At 45.8% G+C, this 27,341-nt stretch overlaps 1 protein-coding gene across 2 annotated transcripts in view; it reads right to left on the minus strand.

The window, feature by feature from the left end:
* The window catches only part of HSD17B1 (hydroxysteroid 17-beta dehydrogenase 1), a 107,082-nt gene that overhangs the window by 30,951 nt on the left and 48,790 nt on the right, over positions 1-27,341 (minus strand). The window contains exons 1-2 of one of the 2 annotated variants that reach the window (XM_086920488.1): positions 22,617-22,738; positions 6,162-6,323 (exon numbers count right to left, since the gene is read on the minus strand). In XM_086920488.1, the coding sequence (XP_086776614.1) occupies positions 6,162-6,312 (151 nt within the window). In that variant the 5' untranslated portion in view covers positions 6,313-6,323; positions 22,617-22,738. Of the gene's footprint in view, positions 1-6,161; positions 6,324-22,616; positions 22,739-27,341 lie in introns of those variants that run through there. The other variant, XM_086920487.1, reaches the window with a different exon arrangement.

A 27,341-nucleotide genomic window follows, 5' to 3' on the forward strand; every position in this document is an offset into this window, starting at 1 on the left:
GTAATATTGCTAGAAGAAGCAGAACGCATGGTGACATCTTTGATGATGGTGAAGATTTTCTTACTGCTGTTAGTGCCGGCAATGCGATCTGCAAGAGCAGAGTGCTTGGTGTTCCATATCTGCTGGTGGTAGCATCTTAGAACTGACTTGAAGAGGTCTTTATCTGTAGTATCTTGACTTCTTTTCCGTTTGCAATTCAGTTTCTTCCAGAGGCATTTAGCCAGCCTGCGTTCCTCTGTCTACCAAGTGGCCTGTGGTCAGGCCTTGTCGTTGGGGTGCGTTTGAAGGGAGCCAGGATGTTGGTGCATGCAGTGATCCAGGTGTTGATGTTCTTGATGGCTTTTGACAAGTTGCTGGTGTGCTGAAGCCAGTGTATATTTATTTTATTTATTTATTTATTTGTCCTTTTTTATATAGCGCGAACTTTACCCGAAGGCGTCAGAGCGCTTCACAATAGGAACAGAAAATTACAAATGAACAAAATTACAAAAGCAGATGATAAGTTACATGAGGTAAAAGTGACAATTGTGAGCAAACAAAATACATGAGGTAGCAAACAGTGCAATACAAGAGGAAAGAGTGACAAGCGTGCAGGTTACAAGAGAAAACAAAGTACAATTAGAGGTATAATACTGCACTATATGCTAGACACAGAGGCACAAGAACAAACGTAACGTAGGCAATGGTGGCACTTGTGCAAGTATCAACAGCAAACAAAATGTGAGAGGTAGCAAAACAGTGTGTTACAAGAGAAAAGTGACGTGTGCAAGTTACAAAAGGGTACCATACACAGGTACAAGGATAATACTGCAATAAATGGTAAACACTCAAACTACCAGAACACACTGGGAAGGCACTTCCATAGTCATGGAGAAGAGTTTTCAGTGATGGGAAGTCTTCCTTCAGATAATAGAGAGGGAGTGAATTACTTTAGGAGGTGTCTTTGGAGGAGGAGAACTTTGAGGTCCGTTTTGAAGACCTGGGAGGAGGTGGTGGTCCGGAGCTGAGGCGGAAGTGAGTTCCATATTCTCACCGCATTGCCTGAAAAGGGTTGGGCCATCGTTCTTTTCTTCTTGAAATAGGGAGGTTCAAGCAGTAGATTTTCGGCATTACGTGAAGGTCTAGAGCCTCCAGAGAGTTTCAGCTTGCTCGCCAGGTAGCGAGGAGAGGAGGAGTGCAATGCTTTGTGGGTAATACAGGCAGTCTTGTAGATAGCTCTAGCCTCGATGGGAAGCCAGCGGAGGGTGGATAACATGGGTGTGATGTGGTTGCTTCTTTTGGCCCCATAAATGAAACGAGCTGCTGAATGGAGAATAGATCTAAGGGGGGACAAGTGGGATTTGGGAAGGTCAGTAAGAAGAGAATTGCAGTAGTCCAGTCTGGAGAGGACCAGCAATTGCACCAGGGTTTTAAGGTCCTGCTCCAGGAAAAAGCGACGAATTCCCCTTCCCCAAAGAAGGCGCAATTGGTATCGAGCAAACTTTGCAATGGAATTGATGTGGGAGATTAGATGTTTTTTTTTGTCGAGTATGACAAGATGGTTTAGAGATGGTGTAATCCCATTCCTCTACTGTGATACGTTTTCAGCTGGGTCGAGTGATTCCAGTGATGATAGGTCTGTGGTGGTGTGGGATGGGTAGGTTGAAATTGATGAGGGCATGGTCTGTCCAGGTAATAGTTTCTGGCTAGTCGGCTGTGATGTTGCATAGCAGTATAGGTGGGTTTGATAACGTGCTGCATGAGGCCAAAGATTGCGAGGTTTTTTAGAATGGCAGTCGAGTGTGAGTTGGTGCAGCATTCTGGTGAAAGTTAAAGTCTCCAAGGAGGAAGAAGATTCTGGCGTTGATGAGGGGTGCGATGCCGACCATGATATCTCTCGCTAAATTGGTGCGGTATGCTGCTGGTGTGTATATGACAGTTCCACCCAGGAAAAAGTTGGCTGCGATGCATATCTTTACTCTGAGGTGTTCCATGTAGCTGGTGGGGGTGTCTTTTTAGGTGGTGCAGCTGATGGTATCTTTGGCTATGATGGCAAGTGCAACTCTAGGCTTGTGCTGATGGTCTTGCCTCTCAATCGTGTAGCCAGCAGGAATGGATGCAGCGATGTCCAGTGCAGAGATTGTGTTTAGCCATGTTTCAGTGGGGAAGAGCAGGTCAGGAGCATGGTTATACAGTAGGTCCCATACCTTAGTGGTGTGTTTGGTGAGCAAGCAGGTGTTGAGGAACCTTCATGAGTTTGGCATGTTGTGTTGGGGGTGTTTGGTCTTTGTGAGTCAGTAGCTGGTTGGTGTGAGTGTGAGCTTGTGGCGTGCTGAGTGCTGTTGGTGCAGGAGTGGTGGGTCTCGGGTGCGGGAGAGCACAAGAGAAGTTGCAGGAGGTGCTTTTTTCTTTATGTTTATGCACTCTATAAGAGTACCTGTGTGTTTGCACTGCATTCCACATGTGCTTCTCTTCATCCTTTCACCACAGTCCCTTTTCCTCTCTTTCAACAGTGTGCTTTTCCCCCACTCCCATTGTGTTGCTTTCTCCCCACAGCTCCAAATGCTCTCTTTTGCCCATATGATCCCTCTGTTAGAAAGGTAAGAGAGACTTTTCAATTTGAGTAGAACTAAGTAAATTATCCTGCAGCTGCATGGCGGGACAGAAAAAAAAAGTATTGGAAATCCGACGAGTGGCATTTATGACACGGGCACGGTGCTGCGTTATACAAAATCACATAACTACACAAACTTGCAGCTCCATGGTGAGATAATAAATAATTAAAACCAGACGCTTGGCATTCGTGAAGCGGGCGCAATGCTGCTGTAAAATAAAGCTAGGCGGGTTCCAGAAACCTACAGTTCCATGGTGGGGCCAAAAAAATGGATATTAAATAAACACGCTGAATAAAAAGATAATTTAAAAAAAAGGATTTAGGCGAGCCGTGCTATAAGAAAGGCAGGCGGCTTCCATTGTTCAAGATTAAACGCGGCATACCAGTCTGCTTACTAAAGCTTGGCAAGCCGTGCATAAGAAAACTAAAAACAGGCGGCCGCCATTCTTAAAGGTGAAGCGCGGTGTGATGCGCTGCTTTGCTCCGACAAAGTATTTACAAAAATAGTGCTCAAACTGTAAATAACACATCCTGAATAACAACACATGTAACATGGACTGTTAATATGGGAGGGGCACATAATATAAGTGGGCAACACCCCCACTCCATAATGGAGGCACCACCCAATGAGGTCAGCACTGTACAATGTCTAGAAACATGTACACAGCCCTTGTTATAAAATTAAGTGTTGCAAACTGCAAGAATTGTAGAGGGTTTACTAACTTGCAGCTGATGCTAAATTATTATTTCATGTAATATATACTATCTCACATGCAAATAAAGTGAGCTCTACATTTTTCCATGCATATACCAAAAAGCACCCTCTTGCTATATTCCTGAAATTGTGTATGAAAATTGACTTAAAACAATCAACTGTTTTTCTCTCCTTTTTTCTATCAAATCTCCCTCTCCTTACCTTGCATCCTCTGCATGCATGCCTTCTGTCTCTGAGTATAGCTTACTGAAAGTACATGACTGCCAGTTTTATTCTCTACTATTATATCTCTGTAAAATGCCCTCAAGTCATTTCATAGAACGCAACATCTCCTTCTTTGAAACTAGTTCCCTGCAACCTAACAGTATCTATTCTCCTCTTGTCTATTTTTGGAAATGTTCCCTTTCTGCAGGGTCACTCTAAATTGAACCATAGAACTCTGTGCACTTCATCCATGCTGACCAGTGGTAAAGTGTCTGCACACCACCTTTCAACATGGTAAAATTGGTATAGTCCTCATTGGCATTTTTCACTTACCTTTACATCCCTAGTATGTGGTATCCATTGTGTCTATGGCCTGGAAATAAAATGTCATAAATGGACTACAGCACTCATGTTGTCACCCACTACAGTGACAGAGGAAATTATGTCTTCAGACCTACCACTGCAGCTTGTCTGTTAATATAAAAACTGCCAATTTGACCCATCAAAATAATCCCTCTTGACAGTCCCAAAACTTTCTTTTAAATATTAGGAAGTCACCCATGGTTATGCCCTATTACCCATAGAGTAGGTTGCATGGCATTTAACATTAGGACATGTAAATGTTTAACATTCCACAAGTCCTTACAGCGAAAATGCATAAAAGCTATTTTCACTGTAGCAAGGTTATCTGCTTACATAAGAAATATGGGATTAAATAACACCTTATAATGATATTGTTGGATAGGGAACAGCTACAGAAATAATTGAAGGCTCCGTTTAACAGTTGAACAAAGTCTAATTTAAAAGTAAAGTTGAGTTTTGTCTCACTGTGACAGAAAAGGTTCTTTAGAAAAGTTACCTTTTGCCTGTCTAAAGTCTCTGGAAGACTTTAGGTTAGTATTTAACTGTCACCTGGCAGCTTGATGGCTCCCCTGTGGTGAGTTGTGAACTGCTCCCAGGTCAGGGACAATGGCCTTGGGTGTGGAGTTGTGTTGTCTTCCCCTTGACAGGATGTCCTTGGGGCTGCACCTAGACCCTTGGTGCACTTCAAAGGTGCATCCTCTGTCACAGGCAGATGCAGCTCACACCTGCGTCTGCCTCCCATTATGTTGTTCTAGTCAGCCAGGCACTAACCCCAGTAGGAAGGATTGCTGCTCCTGAACTGTTTTAGAGTGATCATCGGGGTGTGGCTGATTTAATTTAACTTCCTGCTTGACAAGTCTGCTGAGATTTTGATTATAACATTTGAGGTGCACTTCAAAGTAGAGAAACAGAATGCCAAAGCACTTTGCGTGTATCCTCTCTCTGGTTTCTGAAATTCAGTTTTGATTTTGCAAGACTTTGGTGGTGGTTCAAGGAATGCCTAAAACAGGATTTTGGTGTTCGATGTGGGAGGATAGTAGGATTACCATAGTACACTCCCTAAAGGAGACACCCTAGCCCTCAGATCCCAGGTTTAGTGTGGCTGGAGACTACAGCCATCTTGAAGATGCCTAAAGGGGTTAGGTTTAGCCTCAGGAACCTTGCCTCATTGGTTATAGAGTCCCCAGGGTTAATTACCATTCACAAGCTTGTGCCAGGAATAAATGTGGTACCTTCAGAACAGTCCTCAGCCTGTGGAAGAGTACTGAACCTGCTGTCTGAGCCCTGAGAAGATCCTAGAAGACTGTAACTAATCTCTCAGGTATCCCCAGGTCAAAGTAGTGTGCTCCAAGGGCCATACGGTTGACCTCCTGTTAAAGTTGTAGGGACAAAACAACTTACAAGGGGACTTTTTCTGCAGCTATCCAGCTGACCAGTGGCAAGAGGACCTGGACTGGACCCTCCTGTTGGGCTCTGCCTGTCACCCTGTGAGTCTCTAAGCATCTCACCTAAGGTCCTGGGGGGGTTTAGAAGCATAGTCCTGTGATGCATTGGGACTTAAAGGACAAAAGTCAGAAGGTAATATATTTTCGCCAGGACTAAGTGGTTAGTGTGTCTGACCTGCTCCATCGCGGTCAGAGTCAAATTACACCTAGGTCCAGTTCTACTGTGACCATTAACTGCCACTGGCACTTTGGGCTTCTTGGCGCTACTTCAACTTAACATTTTAAAAATGTATATCTCCTTTTCCTCTTATTGGATTATAGTAATTTTGTTCGTTAAATGTTTCTAATACTTTTGGAATTTTTATTGTTTTACATTTTGACTTTTATACTGTTATAGTACTTTATTCATTGCCTCTATGCTAAGCCTGTCTGCTGTGTGCCGTAGCTACCCGGGGTTTGAGGTCAGCACAATTTAGAGACTTTAGGAGTTCACCCTCACAAGGATTGTGATTATTATTTGCTGTAAATACTTACCCCATCAACTGACATCCCAATTTCACATCACCCCACCACCCATCCGCATGAACTCACATACCTCCCACAAATTACCGCTCCTAACTACTATTAATTTATTCAGCCACAAAAGACTGCAATAGATGTGTGGAATTCTTTCCTTGATAGCTCAATGACCACCAATGACCAACAATAACCAATAACCATTGGATTAATTATATCCTTGTCTTATGTTACTCCCCACAAAAGGCTTCAATGCCTCATCAGAGCTAGTAAGTGCTATGTAAATATAACTACAATACAATCAAAGGTAAAACGATGCTCTTACCTAGCACATCTACTCGTTGCTCCTTGATTTTCGCCACTACCGCCAACACTGACTGCTGATCCGCGACGTCCATCTGTAGAATCTCCAGGGTGCTGGAATGGCAGTCACGGACACATTCTAGGAGGCGCTGCTTCTTGGACAGGTTCCGCATTGTGGCATAGACTGGCTCAAGGAGGCAAGAAGATGGACAGACAAACCAATGGGTGAGCCAGGGCTCCAGAAAAGACTTTAAAATGGGACAATTTAACCACCTACTTATGAAAGTTGGGAGACAAAGGCCACTGCTGTCAGCTTATCTTTGATGCAGTGCAGGCTGTAGAATGGGTCAGACTGGATAAGGGGTCAGGCTCCCTTCTAGACATCACTCCCTCATGCAGTGATTGTGTCTCTTTATACTGTGGACCACCAAAGAGCATAATATGTGTTCTTCCATTCCAAGAAAGAGTTAGACAGATAGGTATCTACATAACAAATTAGAGGAGTGAATAAAACAGCTCCATCACCCTTCCTGTTGTATCACATTTATTGTATCGAAAATAATTGCCGACTAACCGACCACATAATTCCACCTCACCTCAGAGTGGTCTCCTAGTGATACTAGGGGGAAATCTACAGAGCTATAACACAAGTGAAGCTTAGGGTGTGGGGAGAAAGGATGCTTAACATTTACACCTACATTACAAGCGCATCATTGGCACATGGACCATGCTTGCACAAAGGGCACATTGATCCTCTTGAATGCAGATTGCTGTCATCTCCCTGTGACTGGCTAGTTGGTCGTTGTGACTGAAGCTGACACCTTGAAATGGTGACTTTTATAGATACTACAACATCACTGAAAAGGCCGACACCGCATTCTTACCCTCAAACTTGTGGAACATGTGTGTCTGGCTTTTACTCGGAGTACAATCTACCAATTCTGCATATAATGTGTCATTAGTATTTTTTTAGCGACTTATATGACGAATTATATGACTACTAACAACGTTTTTGGCACTTAAAAACACACACACACACACATTCACTCTCTCTCTCTCTCTCTCTCTCTCTCTGGGTGGGCCTGGTCTGTGTCCAGTGCTATACATTTATTATTTCATGGAATTCAGCTCATAAATATTACCATCACGATGGCTGATAAGTTATTTTTCAATAAGTGTATTAATAATTTGCAGATATCAAATCTAAATGATGCACAAATGATTCTGCATTCTGACCCGTTGTTGGATTTTTATTTCAAGAAACTTCAACTTTTTAAAGAACAGTTCTTTTTACCTTGATTCACCCCAGTGCGTTTTTCATTCCAAGATAAACACTTTTTCCTCCAGTTAGTTTCAGTCCAACACATTGATGTTCATCGTTAATGGACGTTTATTTATAGGTTTATGACTCACAGAGATCTTTCATTCAGAGACGTTTTTGTTCAAAGTTAGCTTCACTTTAAACTGACACGAACCTTTTCCAAGTTTTTAAGTGTCTTTAAACACAATAACCACGTTGTGTAATAGCATAATTGACTGATTAAGTGCGCTTATATTGCGCCGTAACAGTACCCTTTCTGGGTACTGGATAGTTCTCGTAAGACACTGGTCATAAAATTGGGGAACTATAGGGAAAAAATTTGGGTAAAGAATGAACCTTCCTAAAGTCTTAGGGCATTCCAGGACAATGCTTAATTGAAGTCAGAGTTTGCTGGTTGGGCCCACAAACGCTATTTATAGGCACTGGGTTTTATTTTTCATCATCAGGCTTTGACTAAGAGCAAGAGAGAAAAAGGTAGAAAAGGGCGAAAGAAGGAGGAAGAATTTTTTTTAAAAAAACAGGGACAAACTATGCTGATCCCTTCATAAAGCCAAAAAGCCCACTTTTTATACTTTGGTGGTCTGACCCTTTGACAAAGTCCTGGAGTCTGCCTTATTTAAAATGACACCCTTTATATTGTAACATCACATAGTCAGCTGTATGCACCTGCAAGTTATAGTTACTTTAGGGCACGAGTTATAGTTACTTGAGATAACTATAACTGTGAATTTCTATGGTTTTGTTAGTTTAAAACAGTATGTTTTAGCTTTTTTACATCATCATCATACTTTATTTGATTAATACAAAATTAATCATAAAAGTTCAAATATACATCACAGATAAGAGCTATAAAAAACAGTTAAAACAATTAATTCATCCATCAAATGTGCAATTTTCTGGTTTTCAGTGACAAACATAACAAGCATTGGCATAACCAATAAGTCTCGCTTTGGGACCTTATTAGACTTATAGCCGTACAGACATGCGATCAAAAATTAGATGAGAAGTAGTGTCAAAGTGACGTAAGTGCCCAACATACACGTAATATAATTAGGGCAAAACCTTAACAAAATAAGTCTAATTCCAGATAAGATGGTACCCCCTCACCCTGCATTTGGCCCTCAAGATACTCTCTGACCGTAGATTTAGTATTCTGACCCGTCATACTCTCATCACTATTGGGCTATTAGAACTTTTTTCGAAATAGATACACAATTTTCTGGTAATTCATATAAACTCCCTACATCTAAGTATGGAGAGTATTTTCAACATACGCTAACCACTGGATGTTCTGTGGTTGTTCTAGAGATAAACAATCCATGATAATTTGCTGAGTAAGAATCGCAGTGTTTCTTTGCCATATTGAATGCCAAAGGAGGATAGGTGCTACATTTATTTGATCAGTGATGTAGGGGATATTCAGCTCATTATGTAAATAAAAATTGGAACAACTGATGGGGAGGCTCATCATTGATTTCCATAAAGAATACTCTATTGATTATATCAACTTTACGTTGGTGTAGCCGCATGCTCCAGCACCATAGGCAACTACTGCACTAGAAATCGGCCCTGTAAACCATTTTTATGATATCTAGATGTCTAGTGCAGAGAACAAATGGATGACATCTATGCTCTTTTCGAGCATGATCCCTCGATTCGCCACCATGCTAATCTAGGATGATCTATAGTTAAAAGCTACCCCTATATAAGAGAACAACTCTGTCTATGCCACTTTGCGATCAGAGATAAAAAAGGAAGGGGGTTCTTCACCTTTTGGCCTGCAATTAAAATAAATGACTTAGATTCATTTGTTTGTAAGTCCAGAGTTTGCATGAATTTTACATAGGTGTCTAGCAATTTCTGGAGTGCCTTTCCCGCACGTGCAGTTATAACTGCATCATCTGCATACATTAAAATTGGGATACGCATCTTGTTTACTCTAGGGACATCTATAGCTGATTCAAGCAATTGAGACTCTACACCATTTGTATATAAAGAAAACAAAAAAAAGGGGCGAGAGCGCACCCATGGCGAACTCCTCTAGAAATTGAAAACCATCATGTGCACTCGCCCTGCTGCCCATACCTTACACACGCTTCGGCCTTTGAATACAATTGTCTTATAAAAGTAATTATTTCATGATCCACCCCCATTTGTTTCATGATCCTCCAAATTACCTTGCTTAGCGTGGGTTTACTTTGCTATGAGTAGACTCAGGTTTAGACATTAAACTTGGGTGCCTCTACCCTTTTTTAAGCCATATTGGGCGGGGTTTGTCAGTGCCCAAACCTCCATTCTGTTTAATAGCACTCTGCCCATATGTTTTGCTGTGCTATCAAGGAGGGAGAATGGCCTATAGTTTATGGGATCTAATTTGTCTACTTTTTTATAACTGGGTATTAAAATTGCTTTATGCCAAGAAGTAGGCAGGCCCTCTTTGGCTACGGCATTGAATATATTAGTGAGCACGGGTCCCCAAAGGTCAGGGCAATCTGTAAAAAAGTCTATTGGGGTGCCATAGACCAGGCGCCTTGTTACTAGTGCATTGTGCCAGAGCTACGCTTATCTCCAGGTTATTAAAGGTGAGAGCAAAGTTAGATGGGGAGACAGGCTCTTCGCCTAACATCCGGGTACCCTCTCTCTTTCCATTAAAGATTTTACTAAAATGCTCCACCCATGAATCTTCATCCACATGGTTGTCAAGGTTGGGATCTGAATTTGGTTTTAAAAATGGGGCATTGATCGTTGCCAAAAATCCCACACATGATTTGTTATAGATGCTTTGAGCTGTTTTTTCCGTGCTCCTTCCTTCAGTAACTTTAGGCTATTCTTCCTGGTCGTAGAATACCTTAGGTGAGCCTGTTTAACCAGGGCTGGGTCTTTTGGCACACACTTAAGCATTTGATGTAATTAAGAAAGTGCTTTAGTACAATTCTGGTCGAACCATTTCTGGCCCTTGTTTTTTGTAACCCACCGCTCTTTGAGAGATTCTTTTTCACTTCTAACCAAATAGCTTCAAAGGCCTCAATAATGGTCTGGGGGTCCGGGATTAGATCTAGACATGTACTATTTCTTTAAGTCTACTAGACACTACCCGGGGGATAAGGACTGCCTTATCAATGCTCTCCCACTTAAGTGTTATCCCATTCTTCCTTGCACTATTGGGTTTTATATGTGAGATGTTAGGACCATGGATGCCTACCCGCTGCATATGACAAGCTACTGCCGCATTATCGCTAAAGCCCAAGAATTCAACTGTCCTATTACTGAATACTCCTCTAAGTGTGGCTGAGGCTATTATAAAGTCAATCGGGGAGCTGTTTGTAGTGGAGCGGAAGGTTTCCAGCGTTGGGCAGTAGATTCCGACATAGGGTTCATTATCTCCAGGTCTTTTATAATAATGAGCTTATTTATTACGTTCCCATAATGATTGTGACAGAAATGCACACCACCCCCTCCATCCTCGTCTGTTACACAGATTGAGGTTAGTGCAAAAGGGCAAAGGTGTACATTAAAATCGCCCATCCACGGACTGAAGGGGGGGCGTGGCTAGGGGCCAGCTGCGATGGCCGCCTGACCCGAGGGTTCCGCGCTACCGAGCCTTCTTCCCCCAACAAATCCGGCCTAAATCCGGGAAATCCAGCCTCACATCAGCGGCACTGTGGCGCCCCGCGAGCGGGGTCTGTGGCAGTCTGGCTCCGGTCTCGCTGCTTGCCTGCGTGGCGGAGCGGCGCCCCCTGCCCTTGGTGACCGGGCGCCGGCCCGGAGTGTGGCTGCGGCGCGGGCGGCCTCCCGCACAAGGAAAGGCCCCAGCTTTGAGGCCAAGTAGGGAGTGAAACAGCCCGGCTCGGCCTCACTGTGGGTGATTGGCAGCAAAGGACAGCGCAACGGGAGAGCTGCGGTACTGGTGGGCCGGCGCAGCCCTTCCTTTCTCTTCGAAGGCCAGTGCCGGGGTCCGGCGTAGTTAAGAGCTGAGCCTCCAGGGGGGCGTAACTGCGGCCTCCGCAGCACGTAGGGAGTCATCGCTGCCCGCACGCGACCCAGCCCCGAGCAGCGGCAGACTGTGACGGCGCGGGATGCGTTAAGGGGCATCATCTCAAACCACCTGGAGGGCCAAATTAAAGGTGGGCCCAACTGCGTCCGAGCTCTGGTGCCTGCGGGGCCTTGTCGGCCTGGACTCTTGCCTGAGTTGCTCCTGTTGTACTATTGGCCAACCACGTGGCTGCCTCCCATAACCTGCAGATAGCACTCAAGGGATTACCGCTGTTGGCCTGGGAATGCACAGGGCCTAGAATTAGGACTGCTGAGAAAGCAGCGCCTTCGCCACGGCGCCCCCTGAAGACTGCGATTTAGCGCGGTGACCATCTTCCCATCCCGGTGAGTGTCTTGGGGGAACGCTGCCAGACCGAGGGCCCGACCAGCCGACGAACAGGGATTGGCGCACCCCCGTGAGGGATCAGTTTGACTGAGAGGTGGGAGAACGTGGCTTTGGCTGGGGCCCCAGATATCCCTGAAGAAACGGAGCAGTGCCCCCGGACGGGATTGTGTGCATCACGGCGCTGTGTTCTCCGAAGCAAGAAACCGCCGTCATGAGGCCTAAGCAGGGTGCGGCCTCCCAAACCAATAAACTTGACAATTACACGGTGCAGAAGGGTGCACCGCAGGCGGAGGGGCCGGCCGTAGACCCATCGGGCTCGAAGGAGCCGTTGTTGGCATCTATCATGGCGGCCATCCAGTCGCTTGGCACCACCCTAGAGACTAAAACAGACAAGGTGTCCATCGAGGTCAACCTCCTCCGTGCGGACCTTAACAAAACATCGGAGAAGGCCAAAGCTAATGAGGCTGGAGTCACGGAGCTGCAGACGTCGACCAAAGCACTTGAACAGCGATTGAACGGGCTGGTGCACCAACATCGTCAAATGGCCCTGCAGCTGGAGGACCAGGAAGGAAGGGCCCGAAGGAGCAACATCTACGTGGTAAGTGTGCCGGAAGGTCTGGAGGGGCCCAACATGGAACCTCAATCACCTCAATCACCTCAGACCCAAACGCCTCTCCAACATCTTTACGATCGAGCGGGCACATCGGGCGCCCATCCCAAAGCCTAAGCCAGGGGCACCACCAAGAACGATCATTGCAAAAGTCCTAAACTATAGGGACAGAGATGCCATACTACAGACAGCCAGGCAGTCCGGGGACTTACAGTACGAGAACGCCACAGTCCGGTTTTTCCCGGACTTCACGCATCAGGTCCAGTGAGAGAGGCGATCCTTTGTGAGTGTTAAAGCGGCGCTGAGGAAGAGAGGCCTCAAATACATGATGTTTTTTCCGGCCAAGCTCAAGGTTTTAGCTGGGGGCAAGTCCCTATTCTTCACTTCGCTATCGGACGTGCAGGACTGGATTGACCGTGAGGCGACGAGACCTCGCGACAGGGCCGGCGATGAGAACCGGCGAGACACCCGGGCGGCGTCCCCGGAGTCAGCGGCTGGGAGGTCGGACATGGACGTTCGGATCCAGCGTTCCTGGAGGTCCAGGTCTGTGAGCCACAGGTGGGGGACCCAGCGTGAAGCAGCTGATTACTGAGAATGAGAGAACTGCCGTATTGGATCAGTTTATAATGTACTCTCTCACGGAAGACGCAGCCGGTAAGGGCGGCTGAGGTCCACCTTGCGGGTTTTACCCCTGGGTGATCGGGAGGGGGAAGACAAATAGTGCCCCCCGGCAATGACAGGGAGGTGGCTCCGTGTAGTAGGAACTGTAGTGGTTTCCCCTCCCACCCCCCTCCTCCGAACTAGTGACTCTCTGACCCGGAGGGTCCCACTGAGTACTTGTGTCAATGTTAGAAGGCATGGGCTGCAGGCCAACACTGGTCCATTTCAATTGTGTTGAGGAGTAGGATTTCCTGGTTTATAACGTTTATTTGTGGGGGGGGGGGTTCGGGCGGGGGCTGGGGCCAGTGCACGCTCCTGGCAGAAGGTCCACTGGGAAGGGAAGACAGGGTAGTTTGAGTTTTTGCTCCTTCCTCTTCCAGGTTGTGTTTTGGGCGAAAGGCACTCTGCTAATTGGGGATGTGGGTAGTTTGGAGCCCTCGGAGCAGGGCAGCAGGGTGGGGGGTGGGGAGGGCGGATGTTGGGGTTGTGGTTGGATAAGGGTGGGGGATGGGCGGGGGCAGGGGGGGAGTTTGGGTTGGTCACACCAGAAATGTAATTCTATAGTTAGATCTTTTACCAGTACTCACAGGGCTGCTTCTTCAGTAAGGACCGGTTATGGCTAGGAAGTGGGACAAAAGCCTTAAAATACTGAGCTGGAACGTCAACGGGCTAGGCTACAAGCTTAACCCCTTTACTGCTAAGGCACTGACATCATTTTACATTAACTTTCCATTGAAATGAATGGAAAGTTCATGACGAGTTACCCTTGTCATTAGCGGCGAAGAGGTTAAGCAAACCATTGTGTTACAATTTGTTAAACGACATCTCCCGGGTGTAGTATTGCTGCAGGAGACTCATCTCCTGGGTAATACATGCCACACATTGAACAGATGTGGTACTCCTTGGCCGTCCATTCAGGCTTCACCTCTGGGTCTAGGGGGGTGGGTATCCTTCTTCGTCACAACTTTCCTTTTGTCATTGACCACACGGACACTGACCCTCAGGGACGCTTCGCGGCTCTGGCGGGGAGGTGGAAGGGCACAGGCTGAGTCTGGTCTCGGCATACATCCCGCCGGGCCTCCAGACTCAGTCGTTTCAAGACCTGGGCAAGCTCCTTCTTTGCCTCCCTGAGGGTCAACTCGTGGTTGGGGGAGACTTTAATGCAGTGGTATCAGGGGAGCTGGACAAACACCCACCCAGGGACATACCATTGGGGTGCGTGTGGTTAGCACACTTTATCGAGTCCTATGGCCTGGCCGATCTCTGGCATCTCCAACACCCGAAGTTCAAACAATATACATTCTACTCCGGCCCACACCGCTCGTTCTCACGCTTAGATTACATTCTGGCACCAATGCAGCACGGCATCACACTCCGAGACATTACACACCTTGTGAGGGGCATTTCGGACCACTCTCCGCTACTGGCCCACCTCACATTGGGTGATCGGAGGGAAGGAAGTATCGTGCCGATTAACACCTGGTACCTGCGCAGCGAAGAAATGAGGAAGACACTAACCCTTGCCATTGACCGGTATTTCGAGAGTAACGACGGCTCGGTGGAATCCTCGATAGTGTTGTGGTAGGTGTTCAAGACTGTCCTTAGGGGGGAGGCCCTGGCTGCGATAGCGGGCCGGCCTAAAGAAAGGGAGGCACAGATGGTGACTGTCGAAACTGATCTTATAAGTCTGGAACGGGTGGCTCAGTCTGGCGAAGACTCAGGGACGCACCACCGGATGCAGCTGAAAGTGGCGGAGTACAGGGCCCTGGCCACGGACGCTGCCAAGACCTTAGCGAGGGGCAGAGAGGGCAAACTATACGACCAGGGAGATAAGGCGGGTACGCTCATAGCCTGGTTAGATAAGAAACAGCATGCGCAGAGAGTAGTCGCAGAGCTTCAGGCAGACTCAGGAGCTGTTATCACGGAACTCCGTGAGATAGTTCAAGAATTCGCAAAACACAATCAAAAAGTCTATAGAAGAGGGTCCGTCCGCCCAAAAGAGGACTCTGTGGATCTGTTGGCTGAAATTCGGATGCCGACCTTGTCAGAGGTTGAGAGACACACTTTGGAGATGCCTTTCACAATAGAGGAATTGGGGCTGGCAATTAGAGATCTTAGTTCGGGTAAGGCCCTCGGCCTAATGGCCTGCCGATTGAGCTCTACAAGCTCAAACCCGACAGCCTCTGCCCATACCTCAAGCGTATGTTTGAAGAAAGTAAGGAAGTGGGTGTGTTGCCGCGCGATCAGTGCATAGCCACAATTGTGGCCATACCAAAGGAAGGGAAACCGCATAACTCCTGTGCCTCCTACAGGCCCATATCTCTACTCAATGCTGAGCCTAAGATACTCGCCAAAGTCCTCGCCAATAGGCTCAAACCAGTTTTGCAGTCCCCTGTCCACCCGGACCAATCGGGCTTTATGCCGCACCGAAATACTGCACTTAACCTCCGCCGCCTAAATGGAGTAATGGGGAGATGCCATACAATCCAGGAAGATGCGGTTGTGGCGTCCCTGGACGCCTCAATGGCGTTCGACACACTTGAGTGGCCCTACATGATGGCAGTACTTCGGAAACTGGGCTTCGGCCCTAATTTTATTGGATGGGTGCGTCTCTTATATACGGAACCTTTGGCTCAGGTTACAGTGAACAACAAAACCTCTGAGGCTTTTGTGTTAGAGAGAGGGACGCGTCAGGAATGCCCTCTGTCGCATCTGCTATTCGCCCTCTCTCGCTCGAGCTGCTCTCTGCCTGGATTCGACAGGAGAATTTCACTGAAAGCGCTCCGCTGGGCAGACGGGTCGAAGGATGGGATATCGCTCTATGCTGATGACATCCTCCTCTATCTCTCAAGACCTCGCAGATCTCTCATGCAGGCCCTGGACATCTTCACCAATTTCGGGAAGAACTTGGGATACAGTATCAACTGGAGTAAATCCCTACTGTATGTTCTTCATGGTGACCCCCTTCTACTCCTGCGAGATTGCCGGATTCAGGTGGCCGGCGATGATTTTAAGCACTTAGGTACAGTGGCGGTGCGTCCATTGGGGGCGTTGCCCCACTAGCCATGGACGACCATTACGTCACGCATTCGTGCGATTAACAATTCAAAAATAAACTAAATTATTGAGCGCACTCACACACACAGTCTGTACTGTAGCTCTCAGAGAACGCTGTATTGGGACAAGCCCGACAGAATCACCGGACGTCATCGCGGAAGGATGTGGGGGTGGGCCTGCGGTAATGAGTGACAGTGACAGCAGAAGAAATAGCGCAGCAGGCAGGGCAGCAGCAGTGTGTGGGCATTTTGGACTAGTCATTTTTATGACTTGCCCACGCATGCGCACACACGCAGTAGCCCCTTCCCACCTCCTCCTCCCCTAGCACTCAGACAGGCAGGGACCCGGGTCCCCCGGGTCTCATTATGGGCAGTATTAGCCAAGCTGTTAGCTAATCCTGGCGCAGTGGCACTGTTAATGCTGCGCCAGGATTGGCTGAGTTACCACGTACTTCAGCAGGATTGACCCATCTAGAACTGTGGTGGCGTGGGAAGGTAAGTTTTATATTTCTCTTTAATTAAACCCTCCCGCCTCCCCCCGAATACCCACCCCCGAAGACCCCATTTCCCCCCTGCCCGTCATGCCGTCCGCGACTAAACCTGTCTGTCTCCTGCTGCTGACCTACACAAGACCCTCTCCACACTTTTGTTCTTGGCCGAAAGTGAATAAACCCTGCCTGTTTCCTTACAAGTATATTTCAATTGTGCGTTTTATAATACTCGAAGCACTAGGTCTGAATGACGGGTGATGTCCATGGGGCGGATATCGGTGCTTAGTGTCCGAGACCGCTGATGTACAAGCCAGGTTTTGACTGTTCTATGTGGGGCCAAGCAAAGAGCCTGGCTGCCGGAGACTGATGAAGTTCTCGGCTCGGGGCTATCAATGTGGACACCCTGAGTGAGCAGCAGGTTGTCACAGATGACCCTGTTAGTCTGTTTGATTACATTATGGATGAAAAATGATTTCCCTGGATGCAGGCTGACTGAGAACAGAGTGGTGTGTGAGGGGAACATATAACGTTCACATACATTTAATGTTTTTCCCATGGGAGGGTAAAACTGTCTAAATTGCTGCTTTAGATTTTTTTTCCGGAAGCAGCTTGTACTACATTTCATTCACTCATGAAATACGCCGTGGGAAGGAAAATCTTTACTTGACATGACTGTTGTAACACAAGGAATCCAATTATTTGTGAATAGAAACATACTTCGTGATGGTCTTTATATAATGGTGTCAAAAGCCACGGGTTGAAAGAAAATGGGCCAACAGCCTTTTTTCCCCAACGAAGCGGGAATGTTTTGGAGGACAATAGCATATCTCTCAATTGCAGTACAGGAGAGAGAGAGAGATGGACACACACGCGCTCACACCATGTTGTTGGATTAATAGAGCCCCGTTATGTCCTCATATAAACCCCTTATACTTTTATTTTGTTGTCTCTATACAACAAAGCCAGCACACACTGCCAGTTTCGCTGTCCACCATTTAGCCTCTCCAGCCATCACAGTACGCACGTTCACACAATCGCCCCACCACTTTCAAATGTCACCAGCCGCGACTGCTTAGGTATCTTTATCTCTAAAGATAAAACCCTCATGTACGAAAGAAACCTCCTGCCGCCGCTACAGCGGCTCAGGTGTGACTCCACCACCTGTCAGAAGCTCCTGTTGTCCCTGCTGGGCAGGGCGGCCCTTTTTAAAATTATGGCGCTGCCACGATGTCTATGTGTCCTACAAAATTATCCTGATTTGGTACCATAGTCGTATTTCGCGTCAGTTGAGGCCGTGCAAAGAGAGCTCCTATGGGCCGGGACACCCAGAATATCCCTACAGAAACTGACACTGAGGTGGTTCGATGGAGGCATAACGCTCCCTGACATCCGTAAGTATTATTGGGCCGTCCACCTCTCTGCCATAAATCAGGGCACCTACTGCGATGGGACCGACCCGGGATACAGAATGGATCGATGGCTCCTTCCGGGCGGTAACTTTGAGGCGGCGCTTTATTCAAAACCGGGCCGGTACCAGCTCACGGGCCCTACCAAACACTCGGTCCAAATATGGCACATAGTTCCGCGAAAACTGGGGTGGGCTAATGTACTTACACAGGCTTCCCCGCTATGGGTCTCTGAGAAGTTAGACAATTTAGGCCGCACCAAAGGATTCCGCAACTGGGACCTCATTGGCATTTCCCACGTTAAAGACCTCTGGGCAATGCAGGGGGTGGTGTCGTTTGCCTCACTCCAACAAACATATGCACTCGCACAAACAGAATATTTCCGCTACCTGCGGGTCAGGCATTCCCTTCAGACAAATATTCCCCCTGGGACCCAGCCCCCTAGTGCCTCCCCCATGGAGGACGGATTATTGGACGGCCATCTCCCAGAGCGGGCAATCTCCCTCACATATAAAAAACTAGTTAACAACTCCCCGGACCCGTCACTACCTCTCAGAGGGAAGTGGGAGGCGGACGGCCTGGAAATAGATGAAGAAGAATGGACAAGCATGCTAGCCTCCCCAAAGGAGGTGGCCATATCCGCCAGGCTTTGGCTTATCCAGCTCAAGGTACTTCACCAGGTGTATATTTCAGGCACTAGGTTGAAGCTGATGGGTCGTAGCGAGAATGGACTCTGCAGGAGGGGGTGCGGGGAGGTTGGAACCTTCATCCACATACTATGAGAGTGCCGGTTGCTACAGCCCTACTGGAAACGAGTGATCAGATGCATGCAGGAGGTGTGGGGGGTAGAACTACGGGCTGAAGCGAAGAGGTGCCTCTTGAACATATGGGAACCCACGGACTTGCCAGCGAAGGGAAGGTTGTGGGTGACGCTGGGACAAGCGGTGGCAAAGCGTTACATTGCTAGGCTGTGGGGGGAAGAGGCGCCTCCCAAATTTAATTCCTGGAAACAAGACATGGACTGGTGTATGCTCCAGGAGAAAACAGTTTACACGGCGCGAGGGTGCCCCAGGAAATGGGTAGCGGTGTGGTCGAACTTATATGACTACAGAGGCAACATCTGTGAACCTCCCCAAACACTTCCCAATGACGAGATTCTTACTATCTAACCCGCTTTCTGGAATATGCTGTAAATACTTCAGATGTAAAGTGTGTTGCAAGCCCCGTGTCTCTATGGTACAGATTGATGCCTGTGTACGACTTTGTGATGACCGCCACTTGTTTTTAAGTTGCAAATAAAACAAATTAAAAAAAGAAATCGCCCATCCACAACACTGCTGGATCTTTTCTGCACGAGCTAATTAGCCCATTGATATTTTCCTCCACTGTAGAGACCACTTTATACATCTCACCCCCAAATAGATTATTATATAAATTAATCAATATTGCCCTCAGGACCTTTAAGGTGTAGCATATTAAAATATTGACAGTCATTGTGAGATGACAGAACTTCAAATCTCAGAGTGTTCTTTAGAAATGTCACAATCCCGTTCATCGCCCTACCAGCATTTGAGGCAATTGCTGGAGTATAATAGGACCTGCAACCATCTATATTAACTGAACCCACTGCTCAAGTCTATTGCAAACAAACTAAGTCAAAGGTGGAAATATACTTTAGCCAATCTGGATCCAACAATTTATGTCCCAAACCTGCAATGTTCCGAACGCTCCAGAGCATCATTCACTGCTACATTTTGGGACCCCTCCCTAATACTCAGTCAATTACAAACATCCAGGTTCGACAACACCATAAAGCGGTTAGAGGTTGATAAAAATGGAGCGGTATTTCCTCCACACTGCAAATGTAATTGAGCCTCCGCTAAGGTGGAAGTGAGGTTACCGAAAATTCTGCGCAGCGTAGCGTAGTGTTTTTTTGTTTGCGCTTTTAAAATGTGACTTACAGGGATACCAGCATTCGCCGACGAGATTTCCTATCCGTTTGCGTGCACCACGAGATTTTGGTAGCCAGCCGCACGATCCCGCGTGAGAGTGCAATCGCGAACATGTCATTCGAACACGCCATCGGACATCGACGGAGGTACGACGAAACTAGCGATGCCGAACATGCAGAAATTGCAATCTGGAGAAGAATAAAACTTTCTCGAAAATGATGATTTCGATGAAAAAACTCCTCAGATTGACATTTGGCTGTACTTTTTGTGCAAGGAGTCTTTTTTCTTTTTTTATTTCTTTTTTTAAGGGGAAGGAAGTGCCCCAGAGTCTCCAAATGCCTGTTCCTGTCCAGCAGGCTCCTCCCAGTGCTTTGTCAATGTCCTGTTCACTTTTCATTGGGATTTGGAGCTGGAAGGATCACTCTTTGTGTCTGCTGCATCATATGTCATTGGATTTGAGGACGTTTGGATTTGAGATTTTACAAGTAAATTGGAGAATTGATGTTGTTTTTTTTTATTGGGGAATTGCAAGTTGCAACAATAATTTGTTGTACTTTTCATCAGTTTTTTAAAATTTATAGTGGGTAGCTAGTAGGCCGAGAGCTACTCATGGGGGGTGCATGAAACAACTGTCTCTGTGGTGTCTGTTGAATTTAAACATAATTTAGGGCATGGCTGGCATTGGATTGAATTGCAAAATGTGTTTTTGTAGGGGTATTTCACTTTTTTGTTGTGTGTTAAATAAATGCATTGTTGGATGTGTGTGTGGTGTGGTTGTTGTTGTGTAACTTGGAAACCTTGTTCAGCCCTGTGGATTTTTGTTGTGGCATGTTTGCATTTAAGCTGTGTTGTTTAGCATGCCTCCTTTGCATGGCCATTATAGGCCTGCTTGAGTTCATTGTTTTCCAGGCCTCCTGCTTGTTGTGACCTTGAGTGACCATGTGGCTGGTGGCCATTTTGTGGTGGTTGTTTAGTAGTGTGCTACTTTTGCCATATATAGGCCAGCATGTCTTTCCTTTGTTCCTCTTGGCCAATGCTTCTGGTTGTTGTGGGCTGGCCAAGAGACTTGTGGCCATTTTGTGGAGCCAGAGAGTGCGCTTTTGCCATAAGACTGCAAGCTTGTGGCCTACTCTGCCAATATAGGCCTTTCAGCCAGTATGCCCAGAGCTACTCATGGGTGCATGAATCAACTGTTTCTGTGGTGTCTGTTGAATTTAAACATCATTTAGGGCATGGATGGCATTGGATTGAATTGCAAAATGTGTTTTTGGGGGCGTATTTCACTTTTTTGGGTGTGCGTTAACTAAATGCATTTGTTGGATGTGTTTGTGTGTGGTATGGTTGTTGTTGTGTACCTTGCAAACCTTGTTTAGCCCTGTGGATTTTAGTTTGTGCATTTTTGCATTAAAGCTGTGTTATTTAGCATACTTATATTCAATAGGGAGAAGGAGGATACAGCTAGTTTCAACCTCCTTAGTTTAAACTACAACACAAATTATTCTGAATAGGTATACCCAAAATCTGGGGAAAGCCTAAAGACTCTTTCTGGCTAGGTTCCCACAATCCATTATCTATGGATTTTTGTGTTGTTATTTAGCGTACCTTCTTTGCCTGGCTGTTAATTATAGGCCTGCTTGAGTTCATTGTTTTCCAGGCCTCCTGCTTGTTGTGACTGTGAGTGACCATGTGGCTGTTGGCCAATTTGTGGTGGTAGTTTTAGTTTAGTAGTGTGCTGCTTTTGCCTTATAGGCCTGCATGTGTTTCCTTTGTGCCTCTTGGCTTACTGCTGCCATCCCCTTTACCAGCTGAAGCTCCCTGAATGACTGAATGACGTGATACACAAATTAATGCCAAACAGTTCCACTTCCATTACATTTGTATTTTTGTTTTTGGTTTTCTTCTTTCCTGTATACCTTGAAAGTCCTTGTTGTCAAAGTCTCACAAATGGCTACACTGTTATTTTGTTTTTTTAATAACTGAGTTAATAAAATGTAATAATATAAATTATTATAACACTAACAAGTGTGCCCACCACACACTAATTTATATATTATATTTGTTTGTACTAGTAGTAATTGAACCACCACAACAAATGCAACATTTTACTGATGTTCTTCTGGCTTCTTTGCTTTTAGGTGCACAAAAGACTGAGGAGGAAGTGTCATCTTCATCACTCGTTGTACTGCCAGACAGAAGTCCTGCTGCGCACGATGTTATGTGACATGTGACCACAGACTGCAACTCGCGCAACTCGCGCAACTGCGTCCTGCTGACATCTGAAGAAAATGGCCCCAAAGAAAGGTAGCGGGTCCTCCAGTACCAAGAAAGTTGCCAGTGAGAAGATGGATCAGAAGAAGGAAGAAGTGGGTGGCACTTATCAAGACTGGTGTGCTGCCCAGGTTGTTTTTTGGGGAACCAAAAATTAAGCCTGCAGTAGCGGTGTCCGGGGAGCAGCTGGGAGCAGCAGCACCGCATCAGTGGGCCCACCCCACTAACCTAGGCCCTAGCCCATGAGTGTCGCAGATGTAGCCAGTCAAATTGTGCAAACCCCAACGAGCAGTGATGTTAAAAGAAATTGACTTATCGTTATTGCAAAGTAGTACCCAATCAACGCAGGAGGAAACTCAGCAGATAAGTGGGCAACAACAGCCACAACAGCCGCAACAACAGCCGCAAACATCGCCCACAATAGTAGTTGTTCCTCCCGAAGTAGGGGCAGTTCAGGAAATCGAGCTCCCTGCAGAGGAAGAAGAAGAAAAAGCCACTCATTCAGAAGATCCATTGTCTTCCACATCACCAGCAAGGAAAAGAAGGGTTAGTCAATCAACTTCTTCTTCAAGCCCCCCTTCTGATGATCTAGATGCCACTTGGAAGCCACCAGCTCAGTCTAAGAGTGAGGCACGCAACAAGACAAGGCTAAGGATATTAAGGAGTTATGGAGGTAAATGTAGAAGACGAGAATGATGACCGGCCAGTCATCATGAGCATCACTCCCGCCCCAGGGGAGATTGAGACAGACATTATTACCCCATGCCAAATTGCTGTGGGGAATGTGGCAAGGATATCCCCAACACAGGTAACACCTTCACCACCATCAGCTTCCATATTTGCATTTGCAAAGGCCTGGCAGGGACCTACATCTAGCACAACCACCAGCTAAGTTCTGCATATTTCTGGCTTTAAATCAACATCAGAGGGGTTGGTCACCCAAATGCCAGCTCTGACAAGCGCCGGAGCAGTGCTTGACCAGCTTTGGAAGATATATATATATATAGAGCTTATCAGAGCTAAGCGTAATTGCAGTACAGAAGCGAAATTTGAAATAGAGAAAAACATCATGTGCAATAGATTCAAAGAAAGAGGCTATAGCAACAAAGTCATTACGCAGGCTATTTCCAAAGTTGATAACATGCAAAGGCCTGACCTGTTAGTTCCTAAGGAAAGAAAAGAATCAGAACAAATCAGGTTTATAACCGGGTATGACAGTCAATCATGGCAGCTGAGGAAAAGCCTCGAGAAACACTGGGGTATTCTTAAACTTGATCAGGACCTGAATGAAGTACTAAGTGAGAACCCTGCCCTTACCTTCAGAAAGGCTAAGTCTTTGAAAGATTCCCTGAGCAGGGCTACACTCCAACACCCTGTGCAATCCCCCGTAGTGTGTGGCTTTTTTCCATGCACTAAATGCAAAGCGTGCAAGAATAGCCACAAATGCAAGAGCCTCAAACTTTGTAAAGATCAGATGGAGCACAAAATCACAAAAATGCTGGGTTGCAATACTGAGTATGCAGTATATGCACTCAAGTGCCCGTGCGATAAGTTTTATATTGGTATGACTACCAAAAAAGCAAAACTACGGGCATTGGAGCATCTTCGTGCTATTAAGAATGCAAATCCACAGTACCCTGTGGCAAGGCATTTTGCGAGTGAGCATCATCAAAACCCCAATTTGGTGCAATTCTATGTGATTGACTGCGTCCATAGGAATGAGAGAGGAGGCAACAGGCTACTGGAATTGCGCAAACTCGAATCCAAGTACATCATCCGATATAACACCTTACAACCCTTTGGGCATAACATAGGGGAAGAATTGTCAGTACACTTACAATCATAAATTGCATTATAATGTCTGCTTTCCTTCATATAGTCTTTCCATGCTGACTGTTTTTTATAACAATGCACTGTTTTTTGCGTGACCAGGAGTTTAAATGGTATCACTGATACATTGTTTTTTCCATCTATAGGTACGCTGCATAAACACAAGAGATTGGGATCCTTCTAGCCCACTTGGGCATGACACCTTCTAAATTTGTATAATGGACATTCTTTTTACCATTAATGTGTTTGGTAAAGCTAATACCCACTAGGGCAACACAATCTTGTTTAATTTTTCATGGAAATGAAGTCTGGCAAACGGGCAGGAATTAATTTGCCCACTAGGGCATGACACCGCTCTCTTAATTTAATTTAGTCATCAAATGAGCAGAAATGCCGAATTCATGACTGCGTGGAGCTTCATGACTGCGTGTAGCTTCATATATTGCTTTGAATTTTGTAATATACGTTTCCATTTTTCATTTATGTTCCCAATTACAATTACATGTGTAATATGCTTTGCAACCGGCCGACTTGACACGAAAAACTTTGTTTGTAACTTAGTATCTCTTCAATGTCCATCAATGGTCACGTGCACGTTTCTAAATGATTGTATCACTTTAAATATGGAATGGCCACTGTTGCACTCTTACCCGTGAGCAAGAGGCGAAAGCTTTGAAACGCGTTGGGTTTTCCGTGTGCCAATAAAATATCTGCACCTTGAATGAACATTTGGGCCCCGGCTCTGGTGTCTTCCTGATTTACGAGCGATTGTACTGCCAGGAGTTTGTTAAATACTTTGGGAGGTGGCGATCCCGCCGGGAGCCTGCTGAGGCGAGAGGCGAGAGCAACGCTAATCGAGTGTGTGTTTATATATATATATATATATATATATATATATATATATATATATTACCTACTGGCGATAGCCAGTAGGTATATATAGTTAGGATTTTTTCTCTATGGAACTTTTGAAAATTCTATGCCTAATAACTTTGGCGTTTGTGGACGGAATTGGCTGAAATTTTCAGGAAAATGGCACATTTTGTTTCTGAGCAGCTCCTGGAAATTTGGGGGGGGGTTCGTCAAGGGGGGGCCGAGAACAAAGGGGGGTCCCAAAACGCGTTTTTCCCATGTTAATTTCCATAGGGCGGTTGGCCTCACTTTTAGCCCGAACGGCTGAATGGATTTCCACGAAACTTGGCAAAATTGTAGGGACTGTTAGCCCAATGTGCCTTTGCTAGATCTCAATATATGTGCTTCAGTGGATTTTGAAAAATTAACGTTTAAAACAAGATATATATCTGTAACAGCGCTCCGGGTAGCGCTCCGGTTCGCGAACTTTTCGCGTATCGGAACTTTGAGAAGCGAAGCTGATTGGCTCTCCGGTGTCTGTCAACATTCTAAACAGTCCGGAGCGGCCGCCATCTTGTCTCTCGGTAGGATCGAGAGACAAGAGGAGGCCAAAACAAAGAGGGAAATGAAGGAAAGGGGGCAAGGTAGACCCCTTCTGACCCCCTAGGATTGATGAGGGGGATATTATAGAGCCACGCGGGGCCCCAAAAAAAACAAAAAAAAATCCGATTTTTTCGCCGTAGAGACGCGTCTTGGTACGCGAACCGGGCAGCTAACCGGGCAGCTAACCGGGAAGCTAACCGGCAGTGTAACGGGAGTCTGAGGAGTAGCTGATTGGCTGTCAACATTGTAAACAGTCCGGAGCGGCCGCCATCTTGTCTCTCGGTAGGATCGAGAGACAAGAGGAGACCAAAACAAAGAGGGAAATGAAGGAAAGAGGGCAAGGTAGACCCCTTCTGACCCCATAGGATTGATGAGGGAGATATTATAAAGCCACGCGGGGCCAAAAAAACAAAAAAAAAAAAACGATTTTTTCGCCGTAGAGACGCGTCTTGGTACGCGAACCGGGCAGCTAACCGGGCAGCTAACCGGGAAGCTAACCGGCAGTGTAACAGGAGTCTGAGGAGAAGCTGATTGGCTGTTATCATTGTAAACAGTCTGGAGCGGCCACCATCTTGTCTCTCTGTGGGATCGAGAGACAAGAGGTGGAAAAAAAAAAGGTGTAAATGAATGAAAGGGGTAAGGCAGACCCCTCCTGAACCCCTAGGATTGATGAGGGGGCTATTAAAGTTCCCTGCGGGGCAAAAGAAAAAAAAATTGCGATTTTTCGCGGTAAAGGTACTTCCTGGTACGTTAACCGGGCAGCTAACCGGCAGCGTAACGGGAGTCCGACATATTGTGTTTTTTGAACGTTTGTGATATGTGCACGTGTGGATTTTGTCTAATTAAGGTTAAAAAAATATATATATATCTTTAAGCGTGTTCTGGCGCGCTTACGTTTTGGGTTTGGTTTGCGCTGCAGAGACGATACGTCACGGTTATGCGATGCATCATGAGGCGTCTCACGGGCTACGTGATACGTCACTTAATAAAGAATATATTTTACAGCTATAGATATTAGCTTTTAAAAAGCCAATGAAATTCACAGAAAAAACCATAGGTTATAGACCATATATAGTTAGGAATTTGCATTTACAAAACCTTGAAAATTCACTGAAAAAACCATAGGTTATAGACCATATATAGTTAGGGATTAGCATTTATCATTGTATCAAGGATTGTATAAGAGAGTAAATATGTGTTACTATATGTTTGAATAAGTAAGGTGTGTATAACTGTATAGTTGAGGAAATGGAGATGTGATTGATTCTTTCCATGACTGACTAGGTGTGAGAGTAACTCCATGGATGTGTGACAGTCTGTGAGTGCCTGTTTACACTGAGTGTATCTAAGGTTATATTAGAGTCTGAAGATGTATTATCACATAAATGATATCATCAGTGATGTAATCAGTAATGTCAAATGAGATGTCAGTGATGTCATCAGTGATGTCATTTGAGATGTCATCAGTGATGTCATCAGTGATGTCATTTGAGATGTCATCAGTGATGTCATCAGTGATGTCACTGACCATGTCATGAATGATGTAATATGTGACATCATTAGCAGTGGATTGCGGGTCCGCGATATATAGTTAGTGCAACTAACTATATATGGAATTTCAATGGTTTTGTGCAAATAAAATAAGGTTTTTTAAATGCTAATCCCTAACTATATATGGTCTATAACCTATGGTTTTTTCAGTGAATTTTCAAGGTTTTGTAAATGCAAATTCCTAACTATATATGGTCTATAACCTATGGTTTTTTCTGTGAATA

This window comes from Lissotriton vulgaris, chromosome 5 (genome assembly GCF_964263255.1).
Source record: "Lissotriton vulgaris chromosome 5, aLisVul1.2, whole genome shotgun sequence".
Classification (NCBI taxonomy): Eukaryota; Metazoa; Chordata; class Amphibia; order Caudata; family Salamandridae; genus Lissotriton; species Lissotriton vulgaris.